The sequence below is a fragment of the Magallana gigas genome, chromosome 6 (genome assembly GCF_963853765.1).
Source record: "Magallana gigas chromosome 6, xbMagGiga1.1, whole genome shotgun sequence".
Taxonomy (NCBI): Eukaryota; Metazoa; Mollusca; class Bivalvia; order Ostreida; family Ostreidae; genus Magallana; species Magallana gigas.
In genome coordinates this window covers 30,174,926-30,197,104 of record NC_088858.1, presented here as the reverse complement: position 1 = coordinate 30,197,104, position 22,179 = coordinate 30,174,926, and the positions used below count along the sequence as shown (strand labels likewise).

The following is a 22,179-nucleotide window of genomic DNA, read 5'->3' as shown; positions in this document are numbered from 1 at the left end:
CCCAAACAGGCACTATTTATATAATGTCAGTTTTAAGTGGTATATTGTACATGTCTCTTGGCTGTGACTGCAGCAACAATTAGAAATATGTTTTCAGATCATTTTCATTTAAAAACCAAAATTTTATATAGGACTTCCGACATGCATTGTCACCAATTTTCATGCTATAAATGTGCACATGGTTGTAAAAGATATCAAAATACCATTAAAATTGTTGCAGAGGCATTCTTTGCATAGTAATGGAGACTATATATACATACAGAAATTGTCAAACCTAAGCAATTTTATAATATTTATAGAAAGATATTTTCAGAATATACAAGCTATAGAATTTTAATAAGTTTATAAATATGTTGTCAACTTTAAAATTGATTAAAAAGATTGCAAATCAATGTCAATATGGAAGGATATGATTTTTCTTCCGGACCCCTACTTAATATTTTTAAGGTCATGCTGGGTTTTTTTTGTATAAATCTTAAAGTCAATGGTATCGCATATTTGTTGAGCCTGTCAGTTTTTAGCTTACCAAAGCTGAAAGCTTGAGTGAGCTTTTCTGATTACTTTTTGTTGGGCATCCGTCTCATTGTCCATCTGTAATCTTTTCACATTTTCACATAACTTCTACCCCAAAAACATCAGCCCTATTTCAACAAAACAAAGCAACTTTAAGTGAAGAGGATTCAAATTGAAACGAGTCACATTCGATTCCAATTGGGAGATTAAGAAGATTCATAAAAAAATTGGATGCGACAAGACTTGCTTCTACATTTACAATACGTGTTTTGCTACTGCAATAAAAATATATTTTTTATCACATACTATTTTCCAGAAAAGTACATGCATGGAGGCATCCTAAAGTAGGGTAGATTTAAGTTTGTTCAAATTTTGAGGGGGGGGGGGGGGAGGGGGTGAGTTATCAAGACCATTTGGTCAGTTTTGTAAAAGCCTCCTCAGGTAAGATATACCTCTGATATTTAAGGTTGTTCAAATCATGTTTTGAAGACGGTTTTCAAAATATTCTTTAAAAAAAACCATGTGCTCAAAAAAGCTTAAACTATTGTTATAACTTGTTCTGTTACAATAGAGGGTCTAAAAATTTCAGACCAAAAAGTAGCTTGATGTTTAGATTTGGAATAATTAAAAAATCTTTCTAAAGAAGATCAACTCAATTCGTTCAGATATTTTCATTTGATAGCTTGTAGTAGATTTGACCAGTAAAATTGTTACTATTGTTGATCAGGTGAGCAATGTGGCCTCTAGACCTCTTGTTTCTTATTGTGCTTCTGGAAGTGAGATAATCAGGCAAAATTATCAGTAAAGCTCAGTTCTTCAAGAGTCATTATAATGCAAGCCCTGCTGTAAATATTGTCATTTCTGGTGCAGTGGTACTTGATAAGAAGATTTTTAAAAACATGTACCCTATTTTCAATATTGTGTGATATTTTCCCTTTGGAAAGGCTATTTAACTCTTTTTTTATCAATTTACAATTCTCTTCTCAAAATGATAATTTTACCAAGTCAAATGTGAACTAGTTGTTCTAAAGAAAAGGTCAGAAATGTGAATGGTTTATATTCAAATGTCTTCTCTGAAAGCAATATTCTATGTACTTTATTCCAGTGTGTATTTTAAGGAAGGAGTCTTCTCGTTATCAAACATACTTCTTATAATAAGAAATTCATGAAACTTCGACACAGTCAAACATATCATATTACCCAATGATTCTATCAGTTTAATAAAATTTGACCTTTTTGTTTTCGCAAAAAGGTCAGGTCAGGGTCACTACCATTTTCCTCAACTTTCAGGATGATAAAAATAAATGTAGCTCTTTGCAGTTATGTAGACATTTTTTATGGCGTCGAGCGAAGCTCGAAAGCCATCTAAGGATCGTACGTCCGGAAGTTGCCAACATTTTTAGGAGCCAAACAACTCAAATGAGTGCAAAGTTTCCGTATGTGTTTGAAGAAAAATAGATGACATACTTCAATTTCGAGCAGAACTGTTCGTCAACAAAACAAGTTTGCAGATTCGAAATGGTTGCCGTCTTTAAAATTGTTCACATTTTATTGAAGACAATACATGTATGTCTCGGTTTCAGCGGATGAATACACTAGCACCGAGACCCATGCGGTAGCTGGGCTTACATACTCAGTTTTGTTATGAAATGTACCAGCCTGCAAAATAGATTATTTTGTATCCATATCGAAAATTGACAATGCACAAATGTTTGATCTTGTAGAAACAAAACTTCCTAATCGAGCGATAAGTACATCTACAACCAAAAGTTATTTTAAACCAACTAGTGAACTACTTTCACTTTGCAAACAACGTGAATGGGTGCTTTCTTTTATCTACCCCGGGTCTTTTCGGCCCGTGTCATTTGGACCCTTGTGAATTTTAGATGAAATTGATAATAAGAGACAGAGTGGTTATCAGCAGTATACAATATATAGAATTAAACACAATCATAATTTTAATATTTATTTCCATATGAATAGAGAAAAAAAATCTAAACAATTATTAACTTCTAAAATATTTCTATTAACTTAAATTTTCAATTGAAATTCAAAACTTTTTAAGAATTAGGTGAGCAAATTTGTAATGAATTGTAATTTTATTAGTTATGTGATAAAACATTTTCTATTTTTTTTTTAAAGTTGACTAATGTATTTTTTTTGTATTAAGTTAAAATTGATTACTGATAATTTATGAAAAAAACACCAGCTTTTGAACTTTGTCATTTTTGGCACAATATTGCATATAGGGTACCCTCATTGTACGGATAAGTCCTCCTACAGTTTTCAAGATAGGAAGTTGTTCTTTTGGAGATCAATTAAACATATATCAGAGGTATGCATATTGCTAGGATTTTGATTTTTGATTATTTATGAAAAAAACACCAGCTTTTGAATTTAGTCAATTTTTGGCAAAATATTGCATATAGTGTACCCTCATTGTTCGGATAACTTCTCCTACAGTTTTCAAGATAAGAAGTTGTTCTTTTGCAGATCAATTATACATTAATCAGAGGTGTGCATAGTGCTAGGATTTTGATTACTGATAATTTGTGACAAAAATACCAGCTTTTGAAGTTAGTCAATTTTTAGCAAAATATTGCATATAGGGTTACCTCATTGTACGGATAACTATTCCTACAGTTTTATAGATAAAAAGTTGTTCTTTTGCAGATTAATTGTACATGTATTAGAGTTGTGCATATTTCTAGGATTTTTATTTCTGATTATTTATGAAAAAATACCAGCTTTTGAACTTAGTCTTTTTTAGCAAAATATTGCATACCATTTTACTGGATATGGGTTAACATGGATTATGGATACAGTTCGCATATAAAAAGAAAACCCGGTGTGCTGTTACATTGACAGCTTTTCACTTGTTAAAAAAATGATTTAGGTTTTTACTCTTCAAATTAACTTTAACTCGACGCCATTGTGGCCCATCAGGCCTTTGATTTAAGTTTTAAAGATTCTATCCTTCAATGAAATGATAGAATATCAGAATGTCTATCAGCTTTTACTACTAAATTGTAATAAATTTTTATACTAAAGTTGATATTGCTTAGCCCGCAATGCCTCTAATTTTCCTAAATTTAGAAGAATTTTGATTATTTTTTTATGCTTCCAATATTAATATATTTTTTATTTTTACGTATTATGAAGACTTTATATAAAGATTGAAATTGACAGAAGAGCTAATATATTGACCATTTAATAAGAGAGAAAAACTGTTTTTGGTAATTTTTTCACACAAATCAATGTATAGAATAGGCGCTTTAAAAAGCTTATAAAAATGTAATTTGATAGGCAAATCACATTTTGAAAACATATTCTGAAAGATAAGTATTAGTTCACATTAGTAAAAAATCAAACATTAATGATATTGTTTTTAAAATGCTAAAACAGACTCATTAATCTGCAGCAATTCTAAATTGCGAAACATGTGATATTTTCCTAAGCCAATATTCCGCCAAAGATATAGTCCTCGTTAGATTCTAAACATTGATTACTTTGTCTATGCCAAGTTGTTTGATAGTAAAAAAGAAAGAAACATACACTATTTTAATTTCTTCTCATCTTGATTTAATGAACAATTAATCAAATTTACGTTTGAAAAGTCGAAAACCAGAAAAGACTCTTTCCTTAAGTACCAAATGAAGCAATTCTTTAATTTTTTGTGTGGTTTTTATAATCTTTAACAGGAAATTGAGCAAACTATTAAAGTTGTCATTCCACAACAAGGAAAAGCAGTGTTTGATGCAGTGAAAGATATTATTGACGGCTTTAAAATACTATTGAAAAATCCCAAAGAAGCATTGTTGAAAATTGGAGGAAGTATTTTCAAGTATGTTTGTATGATTTTTATGTTAAAGAGGATCAACAAAATTATCATTGCCACATAAAGTTTTCAGTATTTCTGAAACAATATAATATGTTCTTTTATTAGGATTTATCAAGCAGTGAAAATCGTCCTTGAGCAGAAAGACAAAATTCAAGATGCTTGTTTCTTTCTAAGAGGTTCGTTTTGTTTACTATATGCAACAGTAATGTCAATACAATCAATGTAGAATTGTTGCGACATAAAACAACACAATATGTGATAAACTATATTGAATTTACCTACATCTTGTGTTGGAACCTACTACATTGAGATGAATGAGAAATGTAATAACGCAGAATGCAAAAGTCTTTTTAGCTCACCTGAGCCGAAAGCTTAAAGCGGTTCGTTCCTCGGGGGAGGGGGGTTGGTAGCCATTTTGTGTCACCTCTAGCCTTGTATTATGCATCATATATTAATTCTACTTGTATATTAATATTTTTGCAATGCCAAATAAACTATATTGAATAAAATAGTTAAGGGAAAATTACATATTTATTACAGATAGTTTGTGCATTTGGGATATTGTCATGCTGTTTTGGAACACATATTTTAACGATATTGTTATATTTATATTGACATATATTAACATATTAAACTGATATTTCATAAAAGTCAAGAAAAAATTAACTCCAATTTTTGCCTAAAATTAGCTTATTTCATGCCATATCAAAGTTTACATCATAGACCCATAATTTTTTTCTTCAGATTCGCAAGCACTGATGCTTTAAGACAACGTATGAGAGATAAAACAAAACACAGCTAGCTTCTCTTTTAAGTAACCCCTTTAATTGCGGTGATGATAAGCGCTGGTTTTATTTTCTTACCTTTTAAGATTTTTCTGACAAATCTATTATCATTTGAGAAAAAGGTTGAGACTTTTAAATAATTTTATTGCATTTTGAATCATTAATTACTAAGAATAGCATTTTATCAGTGCAAAAAGGTCAAAATATGAATAAGGTAAAGAGATTGCAAATGTTTTTCTTATGTGAAGAAGATGGGTGGATAAGGCGTGTAAAATGCTCATGCACTGTCGGACAAGATACTGAAAAATTAAAATATCAAATCAATCTGGTATTTCTTAAAATATCATTTAAAACAATATATATTTAACATTCAATGATTTTTAACTTGTATGTTCAATACCGGGAATGTGTTGACTCAAACAGGCGTATGCGTATCAAAGCCTGCAAATAGTGTCATTTTTTGAACTTCAAGGCATTTTCTTATATCGAGTGGGTCTGTGCTCCATGTTTTTCTCATAGCCTAAATAAGGTCTAATGGAAAACAAACCGATTTCAATCAACAAAAACGTGGAGAGTTGACCCACTATACATTAGAAATATAATTGTGTATCCCAACAATTCAACGTTTTAAAAAAATAATACAAGTGCGTAAATTCGAGACCAAAGTGACACATAGTATATAAAACACGCTACTCTGTTGTGTCCGAAATGGCTCATTGCTTAGAGCACCCGACATAACCTTATACATCTAGGGTTTTTATGTTATGGGTTCGATACCACAGAAATTTAAGGCAATATTTTTTTCTTATCTTTTGTTAAATATATTAAAAACTGAATATAGTAAGGAATTGTGCTTTGCAAGCTTGAATTAAAATATATTTGAATAGATTCAATTGAAAAAAATAAATACAAAATTGAATTTTACGACTAAACTGAATGGGAATTTGCGCTATCTTATTCCCCCCCCCCCCATCTTCTTTGATTTTATTTTTTTTTAAATAGTATAAACAAACTTTTGTTTGATGCCATGGTTTATTCCGATAAAAATTTCAGATGGAAAAGTGATTTATGTGCAATTTGCACTTTCAGTGCAGAAAGGTCATATTAAATACATTGTAGCACCGAAAGGAGCATATAGACCCCAAAATCTTGTTTTGGATATTGGTTAAGCTATGTGTGTATGTTTTAAAAAAACACTTTAGAAAAAAATTAAAGACTTTTGATCACAAAATCCAGCGTCCTTAAGTGAGCTTTTCTGATCACATTTTGTCTGTCTGTAAACTTTGCACATTTTCAACATCGTCTTAAGAACCATTCGGCCAATTTCTACCAATTTGGTACAAAGCGTCCTTAAGAAAAGGAGATGCAAAGTTGTGAACATTAAGGAATACACTTTTTTCAAGGGGAGATAATTAATAATTATTAAAATATTTTTAGAACTTTTCAAAAATCTTCTCAGAAACCAATTGGCCAGGAAAGCAAACACTTGTGTAGAAGAATCCTCCGATAGTGTAAACTCAAAGTTGTGAAAATAATGAAAGTTGTGAAAATCATGACCCTCGAGAGTAGGGTGGGGTCCCAACGGGGGTCGAATTTTTAAATAGTAAAATATAGCGTAAATCTTTTTTTAAAAAAGCTTCTCTGAAAGTTTTCAGTCAGGAAACCTGAAACGTGTGTGGAAGCATCCTCAGGTAGTGTATATATTCAAAGTTGTTTAAATCATGATCCCTGGGGTAGGGTTGAGCCACCATGAGGGTCAAATTTTTTACAAATTAAAATATGTGTGGGGATGTAAATTTATAAGAAAAGGGTGACCAACGAAAGCCTTGAACATTGGCACCGTGCTAACAATGATGATTCCAAAGTAATTAGAATGTTGGTCAATGTGACTCAGGTGAGCAATGTTGCTACTAGGCATAGTGTTTATATATTGGCATATCACAATAAAAATGCGCATGCAACAAATCATTAGCAGTATATTTGAAAGTATTGCATATTTCCATGGTAAAATACATTGTACTAAAATGTCGCTTATGCGTCATTGATCCGGGAATTTTAAACGATGCATTAAGCCAAAGAGAAAAGTATGGCTTACTCATTCATTCGAGGCGGGCATGAATTTCTTAGAATTGAATTATATGAAATTAGCGTTTTAAAAAACGGGGTTTTTTTTTAAGAAATGGTATTTATCGAATATATATCGCATTGTGCTTAATTATTGAAATTATATATCAACTCATGTGATCTATTGTATTTGGTCTTTGTTAGTTTAGGCGCGGGTCAATTGGGCCATTTAGTCAACATGCATTTAAAAATGTTAAATACCCTCTCTTCTGCCATATACATTTTGGAAAAACAAACAGCAAAATTATTTTTAAAAAATAAATTCTCTATCCAAATCTCTACCCAAATTGCGAAATTAATTGCCCCTTAGTCAGGGGGTCAAGCTCTGAAATATTACTAAATTCTGAATGAAATATCATTAAATCTAAATTATATCTTAGAAAATATCCTTTTTAACTCCAATATATATTTAAGGAAATCTAGATGCGTGATTGTGATGTCTGTGAAGCCATTTATATAATTTGTAAATTTCAAGACCTCTGGGTCTTGGATAGGGCCAATATGGGCACATACATTGTAGTAAAAATGTATAAAAATTAATAATATTTTCTTTACTTTCATAGTTATTGGATATTGACAAAATTTATTGTTAACATGTCTGTGATGTCCTCTCCTTAAATTGTAAAATTGACACGGGTTTGAGGTTCATGCGTGCGTGTATTATTAGGGTGTGTATTTGATAAATATGACCATACAGGTACAGTAAAATATGCAATTCGTAGATCACTTGAGTTACTTTGATAACTTATTTCTGTTGGTAAATATTAAATAATAAAAGGTTACTGCTGGTGCAGCAATTTGTTTTTATATGAAATATTTATTTGATTTTTTACATTAAACAGATGACAAGCCGTATTGGTTTGATGTGGCAGCTCTGATATCTGAGTACACTGACTTAGCAACCAAAGCATTTCATAGTATGAAGACAGCTGGTCAAAAGTGGGTTCATGAAAAGTTGGAAGAGGGAGAAGATGTTGTGAAGAAGTTCTCAAAGGGAAAAATCTCAACTGTATTTATTACTCTTTTAACAAATCATCAAGCTTGTTATTTTTGTTAATAGAATATAAAATATTTATTTTATGCATCATACATTTTTTTCAGCAAAGCATGAAACAAGAGGCAGTGAATTTATTAGAAACAATTGAAAAAGAGCTAATGGAGCCGTTTAGTGGTTTAATTGGAATGGCAGATACATTTATTAACAGATATGGAAAGGTCTTCAACATAATCAAGTCTGTTAAAGATGCCTATGATATCTTAAAAGAAGGGTAAGTGTGATTGTAAATGGGGCATGTACAATCGAGTTTTCAGTTGCATTTTCTGAAATAGTGCAAAATTACATGTACCCTTAAAATAATGTATATTATAAATTGTTCAAACTGTGACCCCTGAACTAATACTGGGGCCCAAGAGTGGTTCAAAATTTAACATACGGTGCTAGAAAAAATTTAAAGTAAATTTTAGAAATATTTTCTTAAGAACTACAATTCTACAACTTTTGAGATTGCTATGCCATCATTCTCAAAGAATGGAGATTTTGAATGGCTGAAATTGTAAACCACGGACTAATACTTGGGAACTCAAGAGAGGTTCAAAGTTTTTAAATAGAAATATATGGAAAAAATGTTTTAAAATCTTATTCTCAAGAACTACAATGCTACAATTGCTATGTAAGCATTCTTAAATAAGGTAGAGTCTAAATTTTTGAAATTGTGATCCTAGACTAATAATGGGGCCCTATGAGGGGTTCAATGTATAACTTTGAAATAAATTTGGAAAATATTAGAAAACTTAATTAAAATGATACAATGAACTGTTAACGTTTTTCATGTGAGCGATGTGGCTCATGGACTACAAATAAAAACTTGTAAATGTTATATTCTTCAGTAAGAAATCTATAAAAGTCAACAAAAGTTTGAGTGTCGGTAGTTGAGTTATAAACGAGATATAGAACTCACAATTATTCTTTGGGAAAACAAAGTTTTTGTTTACATTTTGAGTGTTGATCAGAAAATTCCAGGTTTAGACATGCATGTAAAATGAAAGTGATAAACGCTAAGAAATGTTCATTTATATTCAAAACGAAGAAGTCAGCTTAAAGAAGATTTTTTACCGGTATATTGAACCAATTTAAGCAAAAAGAAGGAACGAGCCTTATTAACATAACAATTAATTGTAAGCTCCGTATCTTGCTTATATCTCTATGACTGACACTCAAATTTGGAATGATCAATAAAAATGCATTGCTAAAGCATTGTAAACAATATAAACAGAAAAATAGAATAAATTTAACCAAAATCATGACCATGCCCCGTTGAACCGATATACATCCCATAAAACAGAGATATTGTTACAGTGTATGAAGCATCATTGAAAGAATATATATCGTTCATTTCATAAACCTGTAGGTACATTTTATTCTCTAGATCTAACCTTAATTGAAATGAAGAGTTACATCGTTTTCAAAAGGGAAATTATAAAAAAAACAGTCAAAATAGAATGTATTGAAATTCATATCTATATGATCTTTTTAATATTGCTGTTTATTACTTATATTTATGTATGAGAAAGATAAATCTTTGAGAATGATAAAGTTAATCGTGTTTTTAATGTTAACAATCTCGCGTCTCAGATGATTTGATCACGTACTTACCAAGTTTATGTACCGGTAAACATCTTACCATTTTAAAAATTTCAGCGGAATATGAACTTGGTCGGTCATTTGGTCAAATCCTGTGAAGCATAAAGGTCTTCTCAGAAGATTTGATCACATACCAACCAAGTTCTTATCCTGGTGAACGTGTTTACATTGCTGTATATTTACATTTTACTTATATTGAGATTTGGAAAAGGAAAATCGTTCAAAATTATTAAAATAACTGTGCTTTTAATGTTTACAATAATGCTAGCGATAAGCGCTTGCGGTAAATATTGTGAAGTCATTAAAAAGTTCACACAGAATTGAACAAAATCGCTTTTCTATAGGTTCATATACGTAAGCTTATTTGCAAATGTAAGTATGTCAAGTTAAATAGCAGTCTGTTGAGGCAATTTGATTAAAATATATATTTTTTTCTTTCTGTTGCATTTTCTATAAAAAGTTAATAAAAAGGACAGTTACGCTTTGAATTGCCCACATAAATCAATGTGCTTACTGAGTTTTATTTTACGATTTTTTGGGTCTCTAATCTGACGTGTATGCACACGAAATCTTGCTCATAATATAGTCCCTGTTTCGCCGATATAAAACAAGTTGCAACCATCACATACAATAGTTTATATTAATTTTTTGAAATAACATGCCATATCCAAATTTATCTGGAATTGTTTTCCCCCCAAAATAGAGATACCTTGCATTAATAACGGGCACGTGCTGCATTATTTATTTTTTTATTTTTGAGGTATTTTTTGATATCAGAAAATGATTTTTTGATATCAAATTCGAATCCTTGATATCAAAAAATCATTTTCTGATATCAGAAACTACCTCAAAAATAATTTTAAAAAAATATAATCCATTTCATGATATTTAAACATTGATTTTTTGATATCAATTTTTTTCTTATATCAGATATTTCTGTTTCGGTATCAAAAATGATTTTTTTAATTAGAAATTCAAACTGATTTTTGGATATCAAAATTTAAATATTTTAATAGCAGAAATTAAAATAAAATGGCTAACAACTTTCAAATATTTAATGAATACTCCCTCAACCAAAAATTTAATTACTTAACTACAGAGTCCAATTTGTGCATTACAATATTTGTTGATTTTAATTTAAATATTTATTTAATGTAAGAATTAAATAAATGCTCTTAATATGTCTAGTCTTATGCATTGAATGACTAAGCCTGTTTAGTTCCTATATATTAAGCAACCCATCATTTTTTTAGGATCGTCTAAATATTCACAGCAACTCGAAAAGAAAGGATTGGTAGTCATTGTATATGTGGATGAACTTGTCAAAATGAAATAAGGTTTAAAGTTAGGCATACTTTATCATTCTTAAAATGTATCTACAGGTTTGAAATACAATAATTAACGCAGTACGAAAGTTGCATGACAGGGTGCATTTATTAAGTTGATAGTTATTTTATGTATGTCATATTTTTGAATATATAAAAATCGATTTTTCTTTCGAAATCGAAAAATCAACTTTATTCTTTATATCAGAAAATCTTTCTTTGATATCAATAATTCGAATTTGTGTATCAAAAAAAGATTTTCGGATATCAGAAATATTTTTTTTATAATAAGAATGACTTTTTTAAGATCAATGATTCAAGTTTTTTTATCAAATGTTTATTTTTGATGTAAGAGAAGACCTTAAAAGATATTAAAATGTCGCTTCATATACATTTAGTAACGGTGTTTATAAATTTCTTGATTATAAATGAACACAGTATCCTCTTTAGGTTCTTTTGTAGCCTATTGTTATTAATAAACTTGAATTTTAATTAAACGTGAGCCAGTTCTTCATCTGATTTGAGAATAGAGAAATGTTTAAAAATCTTCTTCTCAGGAACTACAATGCTACAGTTTTTGAAATAACTATGGAAACATACTCGAATAATGAAGATTTTAAATTGTAAAAATAGTGACCACCGGACTAATACCGGGGCACAAAAAGGGGTTTAAAGTATGACATAGAAATTTATAGGGGAAAAATCTTCTTATCAAGAACTACAATGCTACAATTTGTGAGATTACTATGCAAGAATCCTCAAATAATGTAGATCATAAATTGTTGAAATCGCGACACTAAGACTAATACTTGGGATCCCAAAAGGGGTTCAAACTTTTAAATTGAAATATGCGAAAATGTTTAAAAATGTTCTCTTCAAGAACTGCAATGCTACAATTACTATGCAAACATTCGTAGAAAGAGTACATTTAAAACTGTTTAAATTGTTACATTGTTACCCTAAACTAATAATGGGGTTCCAAGAGGGGTTCAATGTTTGAATTTGAGTTATATTGGGAAAATAGTTTTTAAAAAAAAATTAAATGATACAGTGAACTGCTGTTCAGTTGGCGATGTGGCCCATGGGCCTCTTGTTTTATTATCATGATAATTCGTAAATGCTTTTTAAAAACTTAATATCTCTATGTATGTTTATATTTAGATATGAAACAGCAAGGGGAATTATAGATTCCCTTTTCGGAACAAGAGCACATGGTGATTTCCCTGTTAGACGACGAGAGAAAGATGACCAGTGTAGTGGAAGTGGAGAATATCCTTCACGTCTTGGAAGTGGACACACAGACTATAAACATGTCGGGGTGGATATACTTGTAGAAAGTGGAAAAACGGTACAAAATTGTGTTCAGTGTCTTTTGCTCGTCTTTATGGTTTTATCGCAGATCTCACTTGAAAGTATTCAGTACGGCCGGTACAGCTATGCGTTGAGTGACGATATTATTTTATGTAAAGCCTAAGTCAAATTTAAGCCGATGTTCGGGCGAGAAAAGTTTCCTGGTATCTTGAACCATGAACGCCCGAAACTGGTATCGTACGCCTCGGAGTAGTCACATTAATTTCTAGGAGCACCGGTACCTAACATTTTTGGGAGTTGATTTTAATCAACTCTCCTCTGCAGTTACTCTGGCAAACCGAAAGTGAAACAGTGTTTGGACCTAAGCACAAATCATCACCTCTGACAAGACTTAGTTCTTGAAGATAATAGAAAAATTCAAAGTAATGTATGCTGAAGCATTGTTTTTCAAGGAAACTTATCAATAAACACTTTGAAAATAGTCAGATTTTATATAATACGAACAACTTATATATTTTTATAGTCTCATGTATTCCAACACCAGAGTTTAATATAGCCTCGTTCAACCAAACGCTCGGCTGTCTCCGTAAATCTCCGAGAAGCAGAAAGGCTCTCTTGCTTGTCAGAGATTAACGGAGACAGCCGAGCGTCTGGTTGAACGAGACTAGAGTTCGATATCAATAGTGTTTGGATCCATAAATTTTTTAGAATTGCTTTGATTACTTATATATAGTTTGAAATATATCTTTAAATATTACACAACATGATTCATATGGGGTTTCTGGAAATTCTTGTCGGAAAAGTCTAAATTCTAATAATAAAAAAGTGCATAATACCAATACAGACTAGAAACTAATTGCCATGCAAGAGAAGTTGATTTTAAAATAAATGATAATCGATGAAATCAACTCCCGTCAGTACGTCAGTACTTTGATTAGTTTTTATCATTGGTGAATTTTAGCTCGATTATCGAACATTGAGCTACAGTTTTATTTCTACGGTTGGCCTTTTACATAAACATTTTCGCACTTGCTGAATATTATTCGGTTACCACGTAGGCATTGCTTCGATTTATTAACAAAAAAGGCCTGAAGCATTGCATGACCAACGCTTATCGACCCATAGACAGTAGATGTTTAATGTAATCCGAATACGCTCGGTTGTCCATCAGCCAATTTGTCAAAATTGCCCGACAGATCAGACGACAATAAAAGTTTGAAGCACGGCTTCATCCGCTTGATCGCCACCCATCGACCGTTAGATGGTAGATGTTTATCATAAACCGAGTGTGGTCGGTCATTCATCAGCTGATTTGTTAAAATCGTCAAACAGACTCTCGGTAGATTTTCGGTCGACAATCGGTGTCTTCCGGCCGACATTTAAGAAATTTTTAAATGTCGACCGACTGACGACAGACATATATGTAACATACATGTAACAAACTGTCTGCCGATGGTCAAACGATGATCAATAGTTGTTCGACGAACTGTTCAATGTCTGATTTAGTAAAAAAAAAAAAATAATCGGCCGCCGACGCAGAAAAAAATTAAATTTCGGCGCTACGGACACAAAATTGGTCGGCCGACGAAAAAAAGGTCGATATTGGCTAAGACAAGGGCTGTTGATCTGCTCCACGTAGCACAAATCTATTTTTCGTCTCAGAAACCGTCGAGCGTTTGTCACATACACTGTCTCGTACATAGATGTTTTAAACATGAAACGGTTTCCTATTTACATTTTTTCAGCAAAGTGAATTCAAATATTTTAAACGCATCAATTTTATTTGTGGCAGTATTATGTTCAAAGAATTCACAACAGATACTGACAATGAATTAACAGAAAACTTTAATCTAATTATGGCACGCTTACTTTTAAAGGTTTGCATGTGACAATAAACATAGACCTACACAAAACTTGCAATTTACGGCGCAAACCTTCTAAATTTTTGAATGATCAGTGATAAACCTTATTTCGTAACTCACTCTGTAAAAACATTAAATCTAAATTTTCACCAAACAGTATTTACCAATTATGACGCTTTGCTTAATTGCTGCAGACTTTCGCTCTTACATGCTTACCGACCTCAGATTGTAAGATACAGTTCCATTTTTCATGTGAACAAACCACACCTCTATAGTTTATGATTTTGGTGATGACGTTGCAGGTTTTTTTATATTTACAATTTTAAATGTAGGTATATTATTTGTGGGCCTCTTGTTTTATTTTTTAAATTAATATTTTTGTATTATTTTTTAACACAATTTCATTTTTGATGTCTTTCTTTATCAAAATTTGAAAATAGTTTATTGGTGGGTTCTGATTAAAAGTTTTTCCAATTTGAAGCATTAGTGTGAACCGATTTTTTCTGCTATAAAAAAAGTTTAACAGCAAACCACATTTATTGATCCATTAACTCTATAATGGGTTTGTATTCAAAAACTTGATTTTAATAAGGTAAAGTCAGAGATCTGAACGTACATGTACATGTAAATTAGTTCATTAGTGAAATTATAATGCTTAATGTAAAAAAACCGTATTATCTTTATACTTTTGTATAACTTTGTTGTTGCTTAGCTGACAATCGTTTATATTTACTAATTAGATTTGTTCTGATTACAACAGATTGAATTCACTAATCTTCATCTACAAAAAGTGTTACTCTTAATAAGTTTTTATTCCTGCCAAAATCAAAACTGCCTACATGATTCAAAAGGAAGATTTAATTTTGCGAAAGTCATGTGTAATCTAAGGTATTTTTACTTCGTTTAAAAGTTGCAGTTTCTTAGATTTTATCATTAAAAAAAAAGAAGCAGGCCAAAATACTATGCAACAATTCAGGATGTTCAAAGACTGACAAAAAATGCAGTTCACGATAGTACTTGTAGAATGATAAAAAGGTGCACATTTTATTCATTAACTAACTTCAGAAATTTGCTACTTGTATTGATAGAATCCTTACATTATTTTCATTACATCATTTTAAATGTTATGCACACAATTATAGATTGTTGCTCCTTTTGCCGGAGAAGTCACAAAAGAGGATAGTGACACAGTAAAATTGGTTGTACAAGGAGGCTCGCTAAAGGGAACCATCATATACATCACCAATATTGAGGCAAATAGTAATATAGAAGAAGAGGAACCACGATCTGTAAGAATGAATATACGTTATCGATTTCTATAATGTTAATAAACATGAATCAGTTTCTATAACGATATATGTATTGTTAAATTCATCATTTGTGCAGTTCATGTTTTTATGATTAAAAGTATCATCATACACAGATGCTGTTTAATTTCAGTTTCAGGCTGGTCAAAAACTTGGAACCTCCAAGCATTCAATATGTAAAAATCACATACACCTCGCTTTTCATAAAGATGATGATTATATAGACCCTACAAAGTATCTAGAATTTGAACTTGTAACAATGCCTGAATGGAAGCAGGAATGTGATGATTACAAATTGGTACTAATGGTATGTACTTGGGAACTTTATCGTGAATAATTCGTGTGGATGGTTTCTTCACTGATGAAAATAAATACGAAATTACTAACAATTAAAAGTGGTTATTTGCATATTGCAAATTGAGTGGACATTTTGGTAATCTGTGCTTATCATGTTTATTTTTCCAGTTTTGTATAATATAATATATTTCATGTATTTCCTTTCGTTTTGAAATAAAAATTGATGATAAACGTGAAAAAAAATGAAATATCGCACAAAATACCCCCAGGATATTTAGTGAAATAGCAAAGTTTATAATAAAGTATTTGATATTAAAGTTCTCTTCAAAGAACATATTTTAAGCACGTTTGTTTTTATTTTTGACTTTAACATCGTTGTAAACAAACTTTTATTTGGAGCTATTTTCTTTTGCAATTTACCAATGATAAACGGGACAGTTATTATAAATATGCAGTTTAGCCATCTTCAATATTTTTATCGAGAGTTTTGGGGATTTCAAGAAATATTTGTGACCATCAAGTTCTTTTTCTCTAGGAAAAGTTTATTTTAAGATATAGCAAGGTCTTCATGTTTCCATGTAGATTATTTGATAATATTATTTGCACACGTAAGGTTACACATTACATGAATGTTCCTGTTGTGTTTCTAAGCTTCATTTTACCACATCAACATTTTTGTCTTATTGTATTAGGATCAAACAATCGCTGCAGGATTTATTGTTGGGTTAGGTGGTCAGCAACCAGAAAATAATGACCCTAAACTGGAAAACACGGATTTCGCTGCTGAAATACCAGAGCTACCTTCTTCTTTTGACCCAGACTTCAGTGACGATATTAAAGGTTCTTACAATTATAAATATTTATTATGTGATTGTTTTGTTAAAATTCATGTCAAATCGTTTACATTTGTGCATATTTAACATAATTCAATTCAAGCCTCTATAAAAGAATTAAAGCTTTAAGGTAAGATATATTTTGACAGACGATCAAGACAGTACGTTCAATGCTGTTCAAACACAGCCTCCAAATTCTGACATCTTTGGTATTGATGATCAAGAGGATATGTGTCCAGCCTTAGTAGGGAACAACAAGCCAGTTACTACTACTACAACAGTTGCTCCATCCAATGAAAAAAAAGGTCAGTAGTAATAGAGTAACAATAACATTGATTTGCATGCCTGTTGTATTTAACTTTTACGATGAAGGGTAGACCTAGATAAAAATCTGACGAAAGAATTTTTTCTAGGATTTTTTGCAAAACTATTGAAAGCAGCTGACAAATTTTTGCAAAAGTTCAACATCCGGCGACTTAAGTTTGGCACAATTATTGAGTTTTTGGATAAGCTTGGAATGGACAAAAGTAAACAGGCAATGGCCAAAGTGATGATAACCATTAAGGTATGAATATGTTGCGCCATAATTTATTATATAATTATCAAATAATTATATTTGTTCTTATGTACATGTACAGCTAGAATCTGAATTTATATATCACTTAATATTTCTATTTGAAATTATATTTTCTTCAAATTTTCTTCAAATCAAGTAATTACAACAATGTTATAAAAAAAATCTTTGTAGGAACTTATAGAGAACAAACCGTGTGTTAGCCCTCATGAGATGACTGAAGACCAGCTTATGAATGAACTGATAGAAAGAGGAAAAGATGCTTCAGGCTCTAGAGAAGAAATGCTTGCAAGACTTTTGGAGCTTGAACAAAGTATGTAAATAGACTGTGGTCCAAGAGTGTTAAATTTTGTAGTATTACATATGTATTATCTTTTCTAAAACTTAACTTCATCTGTTACACAATATTGTGTTTTGCATTTCTTATGAAATGTACTTCAATGCAGGCTGTCCTCTGATGTCCTTTACTATGCCAAGGAATATTTACTGCACATTTGACAGCTACTGCTTAGGAGTGGAGTGTTGCATTAACGTAAAACTTGCAATGTTTCTGAAAGTCTTCAAGTTTTGGGCTAGACTTGACCCTTGTGCTAATCCAATGCAGTTTGTTATGGCATTCGACAAGTACAACTACACAATCAAGATCACAGGCAGTCTGAATTTCGATGGTCAGTTTAATTTTTTTAACAGATATGAATTTTTCAAGTCCATTCTCTGTATGAAAAAGTAAATTTCAATTAGGACTAAATACGTTTTTCTTCTAGGTTTTGAAAACGAGCTGAAAACTGGAATTAAGATTGACCTCATGGGTGGCATAGAAGTAGTTGTTAAGTAAGTAATTGAGAAATAAATCACAAAATGAATTATCTTGTGATATACTATTCGACTTTGGTAGGATTTCATCAGTACTTTCAGATGAACTTATAACATATATAGAACCTGAAAGTTAGAATCATCACATTATAAAATTTTATCATCAACAGATACAGTATCATTAAAGGAGAAGAGGCAACACTGGCAACATTTGGTGTGGGATTTTGTAGTCAGGAAGACATGAGTGACTGTGTTCTTTTTGTAAATTTGTTAGACAATGCTATCCTACCAATTCCCACATGTAAACCTGATGGATCTATCATTTGGCCAAAATGTAAGAACTTACTTTTTACTAGATATATGTACATGTATATGGTAATGTAGACAATATGAATGGAACCATGCGAAAAAAGTTTTAACATTTAAATCAAAGATTCCTGTTTTTATTAAGCAAATGGTTCACATTTAGTCTACTGGTACTTTAATATTGCTGCATTGAAGTTTTTGTTTAAAAATCGTCCACTTATATTTTTATATTTGTTCAGTCAGTTTAAATACTGTGTAGCTGTCCTTTTACTTTAAAGAAGATCGAGTAACATTGATGTAACGTAAAAATTTAATATGATGGTATCACATCATTAATGATGAGGTGTTTTGAACAATTTAATCTTTCTTTTCTACAAACTATTGTAATACATATACTTTAATTTCTGGTTGACCTAAGAATGTAACTACCAGTATGTGGCAAGTAAAGGTTCAAAAGTGGTCATGCAATTATTAAATATTATATTGTGTCAATCGTTGAAGCAGAGCCTATTTTGTAGCATTATTTTATATTTTTCCATCTAGTACTAATATAGAACAAAAAAATATGTGCTTAAACTTAAACAAAACCGGTTATTTGTACTTTTGTTAATTGTGTACTTATGGTTTTACATTATCTCTATTTCTCAAAACTATTACAGTGGATTTTTCAAAGTTGTTTGATAAAGAAGCACTCGTCAAAAGAATAAAAGAGCAAGGAAAAGCTCTCACTAAATTAGTCGTTTCTGAACTCATAAATGAATTTCTTAAGCTGCTGAATATTCCCAAGGTAAGGAATTCAATCAGAATTTAATTTCTTTCATTAATTTCTTTAAATATTTTAAGTTCCAGACGCACTTGCTTTTTCAAACATCTGCTTGCGTATATATTCTACATTTGAAATGTTATTTAGGAAATACTGCTTGATAGTGAACCGTCTCCTAGACCAGAGAAAATGACAGATGGACAAATAAAGGCTGCTCTAATGTCCAGAAACTTACCTCAGACTGGAGACCGAGCTACTCTCAATTCTAGATTACTGCAAAGTGACCTATGTATGTACAATGTATTTTTTTCAATAGGTATTTTTAGGCTCGTTAAATTGCATAATTGATGTCAGTATACGTGAGTTGTTCGGAAACTATTGAGACAACACAAATATTTTCCTTTCGTAAGTTACGGATATTAGTGAAAATTGGCATTTACATTGATCAAACCGAAATTAATAATTTAATAAAGTAATATTTAAAAATATTAAGTATTTTGTTTTTTATGGTACATAAACTAGTCAATCATTGGGGTACCCGGCGCAGACATACATGCATACACTCGGCGAATTAAAAACTTAAAAATTCTACTTACAAAGTGTCTGTAGACCTAAAGGTGATACTAAAATATAGTATAGGCGTAACAGGACGCTTTAAAATGACGTTGCGATAAGTTTGCGGTTGCTCCGGGTCGTTGGACACAAGCAAGTCTGTCAGCTCACTAGAGATGATCGAATGATGCTATGGACAAGACAATTTTTATACTCTTTTAAAATTTTGTCTTGGTGTACTAGTTCAAGGGTTTAACTATTATTTTCAAGGAATTAGAGCAAATGTCTCAATAATTTCCGAACAGCACTCGTAATTCTTACAAATATTGTTTTCAGCATGCACACTACTTGGGAAAAATTTATCACTGCATCAGATTGGGGGAGAACTTGGAAAGATCTTGTATTATGCTATACAAGATGACTGTATGAGACTGGATGCCTGGGCAGATATCACCGTACCACTTTTAGGACAGACCTACACCAAGACGTTACGGGCTTACATTGAATTAGATACCTGTAGCTTTGTTTTCCATGTTGCATTTGAAGGCTATTCATACACTAAAGTGCTTCTCAGCTATGAATGGGGTATGTTTGAATTGAGTGTTGAACTCTGTTTGATGATTATGTGGTTGAAATGAGTGTACATTTCATGCTTGTTCTTGAAGTTGTTAAGAATAATACTTTGACTTTATCTACTGAGTCACTGGATTTAATATTGGTTGATTTATTCTATCTATCTATTAATGTATATATTTGAAAAAAAAAATGATTTGGATCTCCAAACTTTACACTAATCAGGAAAAAAAAGCTCATATCAAAGATACATAACTCCTTGATCCAATCAAGCTATGCATATTGTATTTGAAAAGATTTATAGTAATGACAGAAAAACCGGTATGTATGTTGCTTTTATGAGCAGTAATCTCCTTGAGTATTAAGTGTTCATAATTTATTTATTTATTTGCTTCTGGCTGTATTCTAGGAAAAGATGAAACTGCAGAAATTTCACATCATGTTATTGTGAAGTAAGTAATTTTTGTTAATTTGTGCGCATAATATAGGCACATGTATTTTTTTTTTACATAATAAACCATAAACTTTGCTCTGACTGAAAATCTTAAATGTCTTTTTGTTAACCGTAAACCATGGTTCAAATATAAAGAACTTTTGCAAAGAAATGATTGAATAGAATAAAATCTTCTGAAGAAACTTTAATAAAAAATGAATGGAAGTTGTTTTGAAGAAATTTAACCTCAAATCAGAAGGGATGTGTCAGTAGCTCTATTGTTTGACATTGTTTTTAGATGAGAAATGGCTCATGAGCCACTTGTTCGAATAGGAAAAATATGAAGTACTGTGATCAATAAAATGGATTGCTCATAACAAAAAAAATGTCAATGATATTAAGCATTTATCCTTGAATCTTCGCATTATACATTATGTGTTTATCAGTATTTAGTTTAATATTTCATCATAAAAAACATAACTGGATTTGACACGAGCGTTGCCTATATTAGTCCTCTCCTTATATATAATCAATCAATATGCCCGCAGTTATAAAAACAGTAATAGAAAAATGCAAACAAATTTTATCTTTAAGAACACTCCCAACGTTCCTCAGTTTTAGATAATTTTTCTTAAGGTCAAGAACTAGTAAATGAAAAGTGGTTACAGGTTTATAAAATTTAAGATATGAATTCTTTCGATGATGCTTCATAACATTAGCTTTGTTAGACAGGGTGTTCCGGGGCTAAAAATGATTAGTAAACACAATGAAAAATCAATCACGTTTTAAACTGTCATTTTCAATGAAATATGAAGGAATAGAGGAATAATTTTCGGAGTTTTGTCCATTTTGGACAAATAAAATATATTTACAAGGCTTACAGTCTCCCCAAAAAACGGAATTAAACAAGCTCTTGACATTCTCTTTAAAACGATGTCAAATTCAATATATGTACCGGGATTACTTTTCCCATGATTTAACACAGAATGTCAAGAAATTGTTTAATTTTCTACATAATTCCTTTAAAGCCGTAAAGTACGGGGAAAAGATTCTTAAAATCAATTATGACGTAATAATGGTTCTAGCACCAAAAATACACTATGGAATCATTTGCTAGATCTTGACCTTAATTAATACATGTAAATAAATTCTTCCTTTTTTGCATTTAAACCTGTTGATGCCCAAAAAAATTCAGGGTCCAGTACCAGGCTATTTTTGAAGTTAAGAATATTTATAAAATAATTTTTGGATAACATCCAAAATGCAATTAAATGCCTATTAATGTCGGTCGCGGGTTTGAAATTTCGCACCCTGTGGTAATGCGCA

The 22,179-nt window shown here is 31.1% G+C and overlaps 1 protein-coding gene across 1 annotated transcript; it reads left to right on the top strand.

Moving 5' to 3' along the window:
• The first annotated feature begins 1,247 nt into the window (after positions 1–1,247).
• LOC136276362 (uncharacterized) lies at positions 1,248–20,876 on the top strand. The gene is made up of 19 exons (XM_066088242.1): positions 1,248–1,289; positions 4,215–4,357; positions 4,460–4,530; positions 8,106–8,272; positions 8,365–8,531; positions 12,391–12,577; positions 15,545–15,691; positions 15,843–16,016; positions 16,699–16,846; positions 16,989–17,144; positions 17,253–17,404; positions 17,588–17,726; positions 17,860–18,081; positions 18,178–18,244; positions 18,397–18,560; positions 19,192–19,319; positions 19,443–19,584; positions 20,184–20,432; positions 20,830–20,876. Exons 1-19 carry the CDS (start codon positions 1,248–1,250, stop codon positions 20,874–20,876), a joined length of 2,712 nt encoding a protein of 903 aa, XP_065944314.1.
• The last annotated feature ends 1,303 nt before the right edge of the window (positions 20,877–22,179 follow it).

Bases quoted from the DNA above. Each gene is read 5' to 3' on its own strand.
- LOC136276362 (XM_066088242.1), top strand. From the start codon at position 1,248: ATGTGGCCTCTAGACCTCTTGTTTCTTATTGTGCTTCTGGAA. The intron at 8,273-8,364 runs GTATTTATTACT...CATTTTTTTCAG, and splicing joins CAAAGGGAAAAATCTCAACT to CAAAGCATGAAACAAGAGGC. The intron at 20,433-20,829 runs GTATGTTTGAAT...GCTGTATTCTAG, and splicing joins GCTTCTCAGCTATGAATGGG to GAAAAGATGAAACTGCAGAA.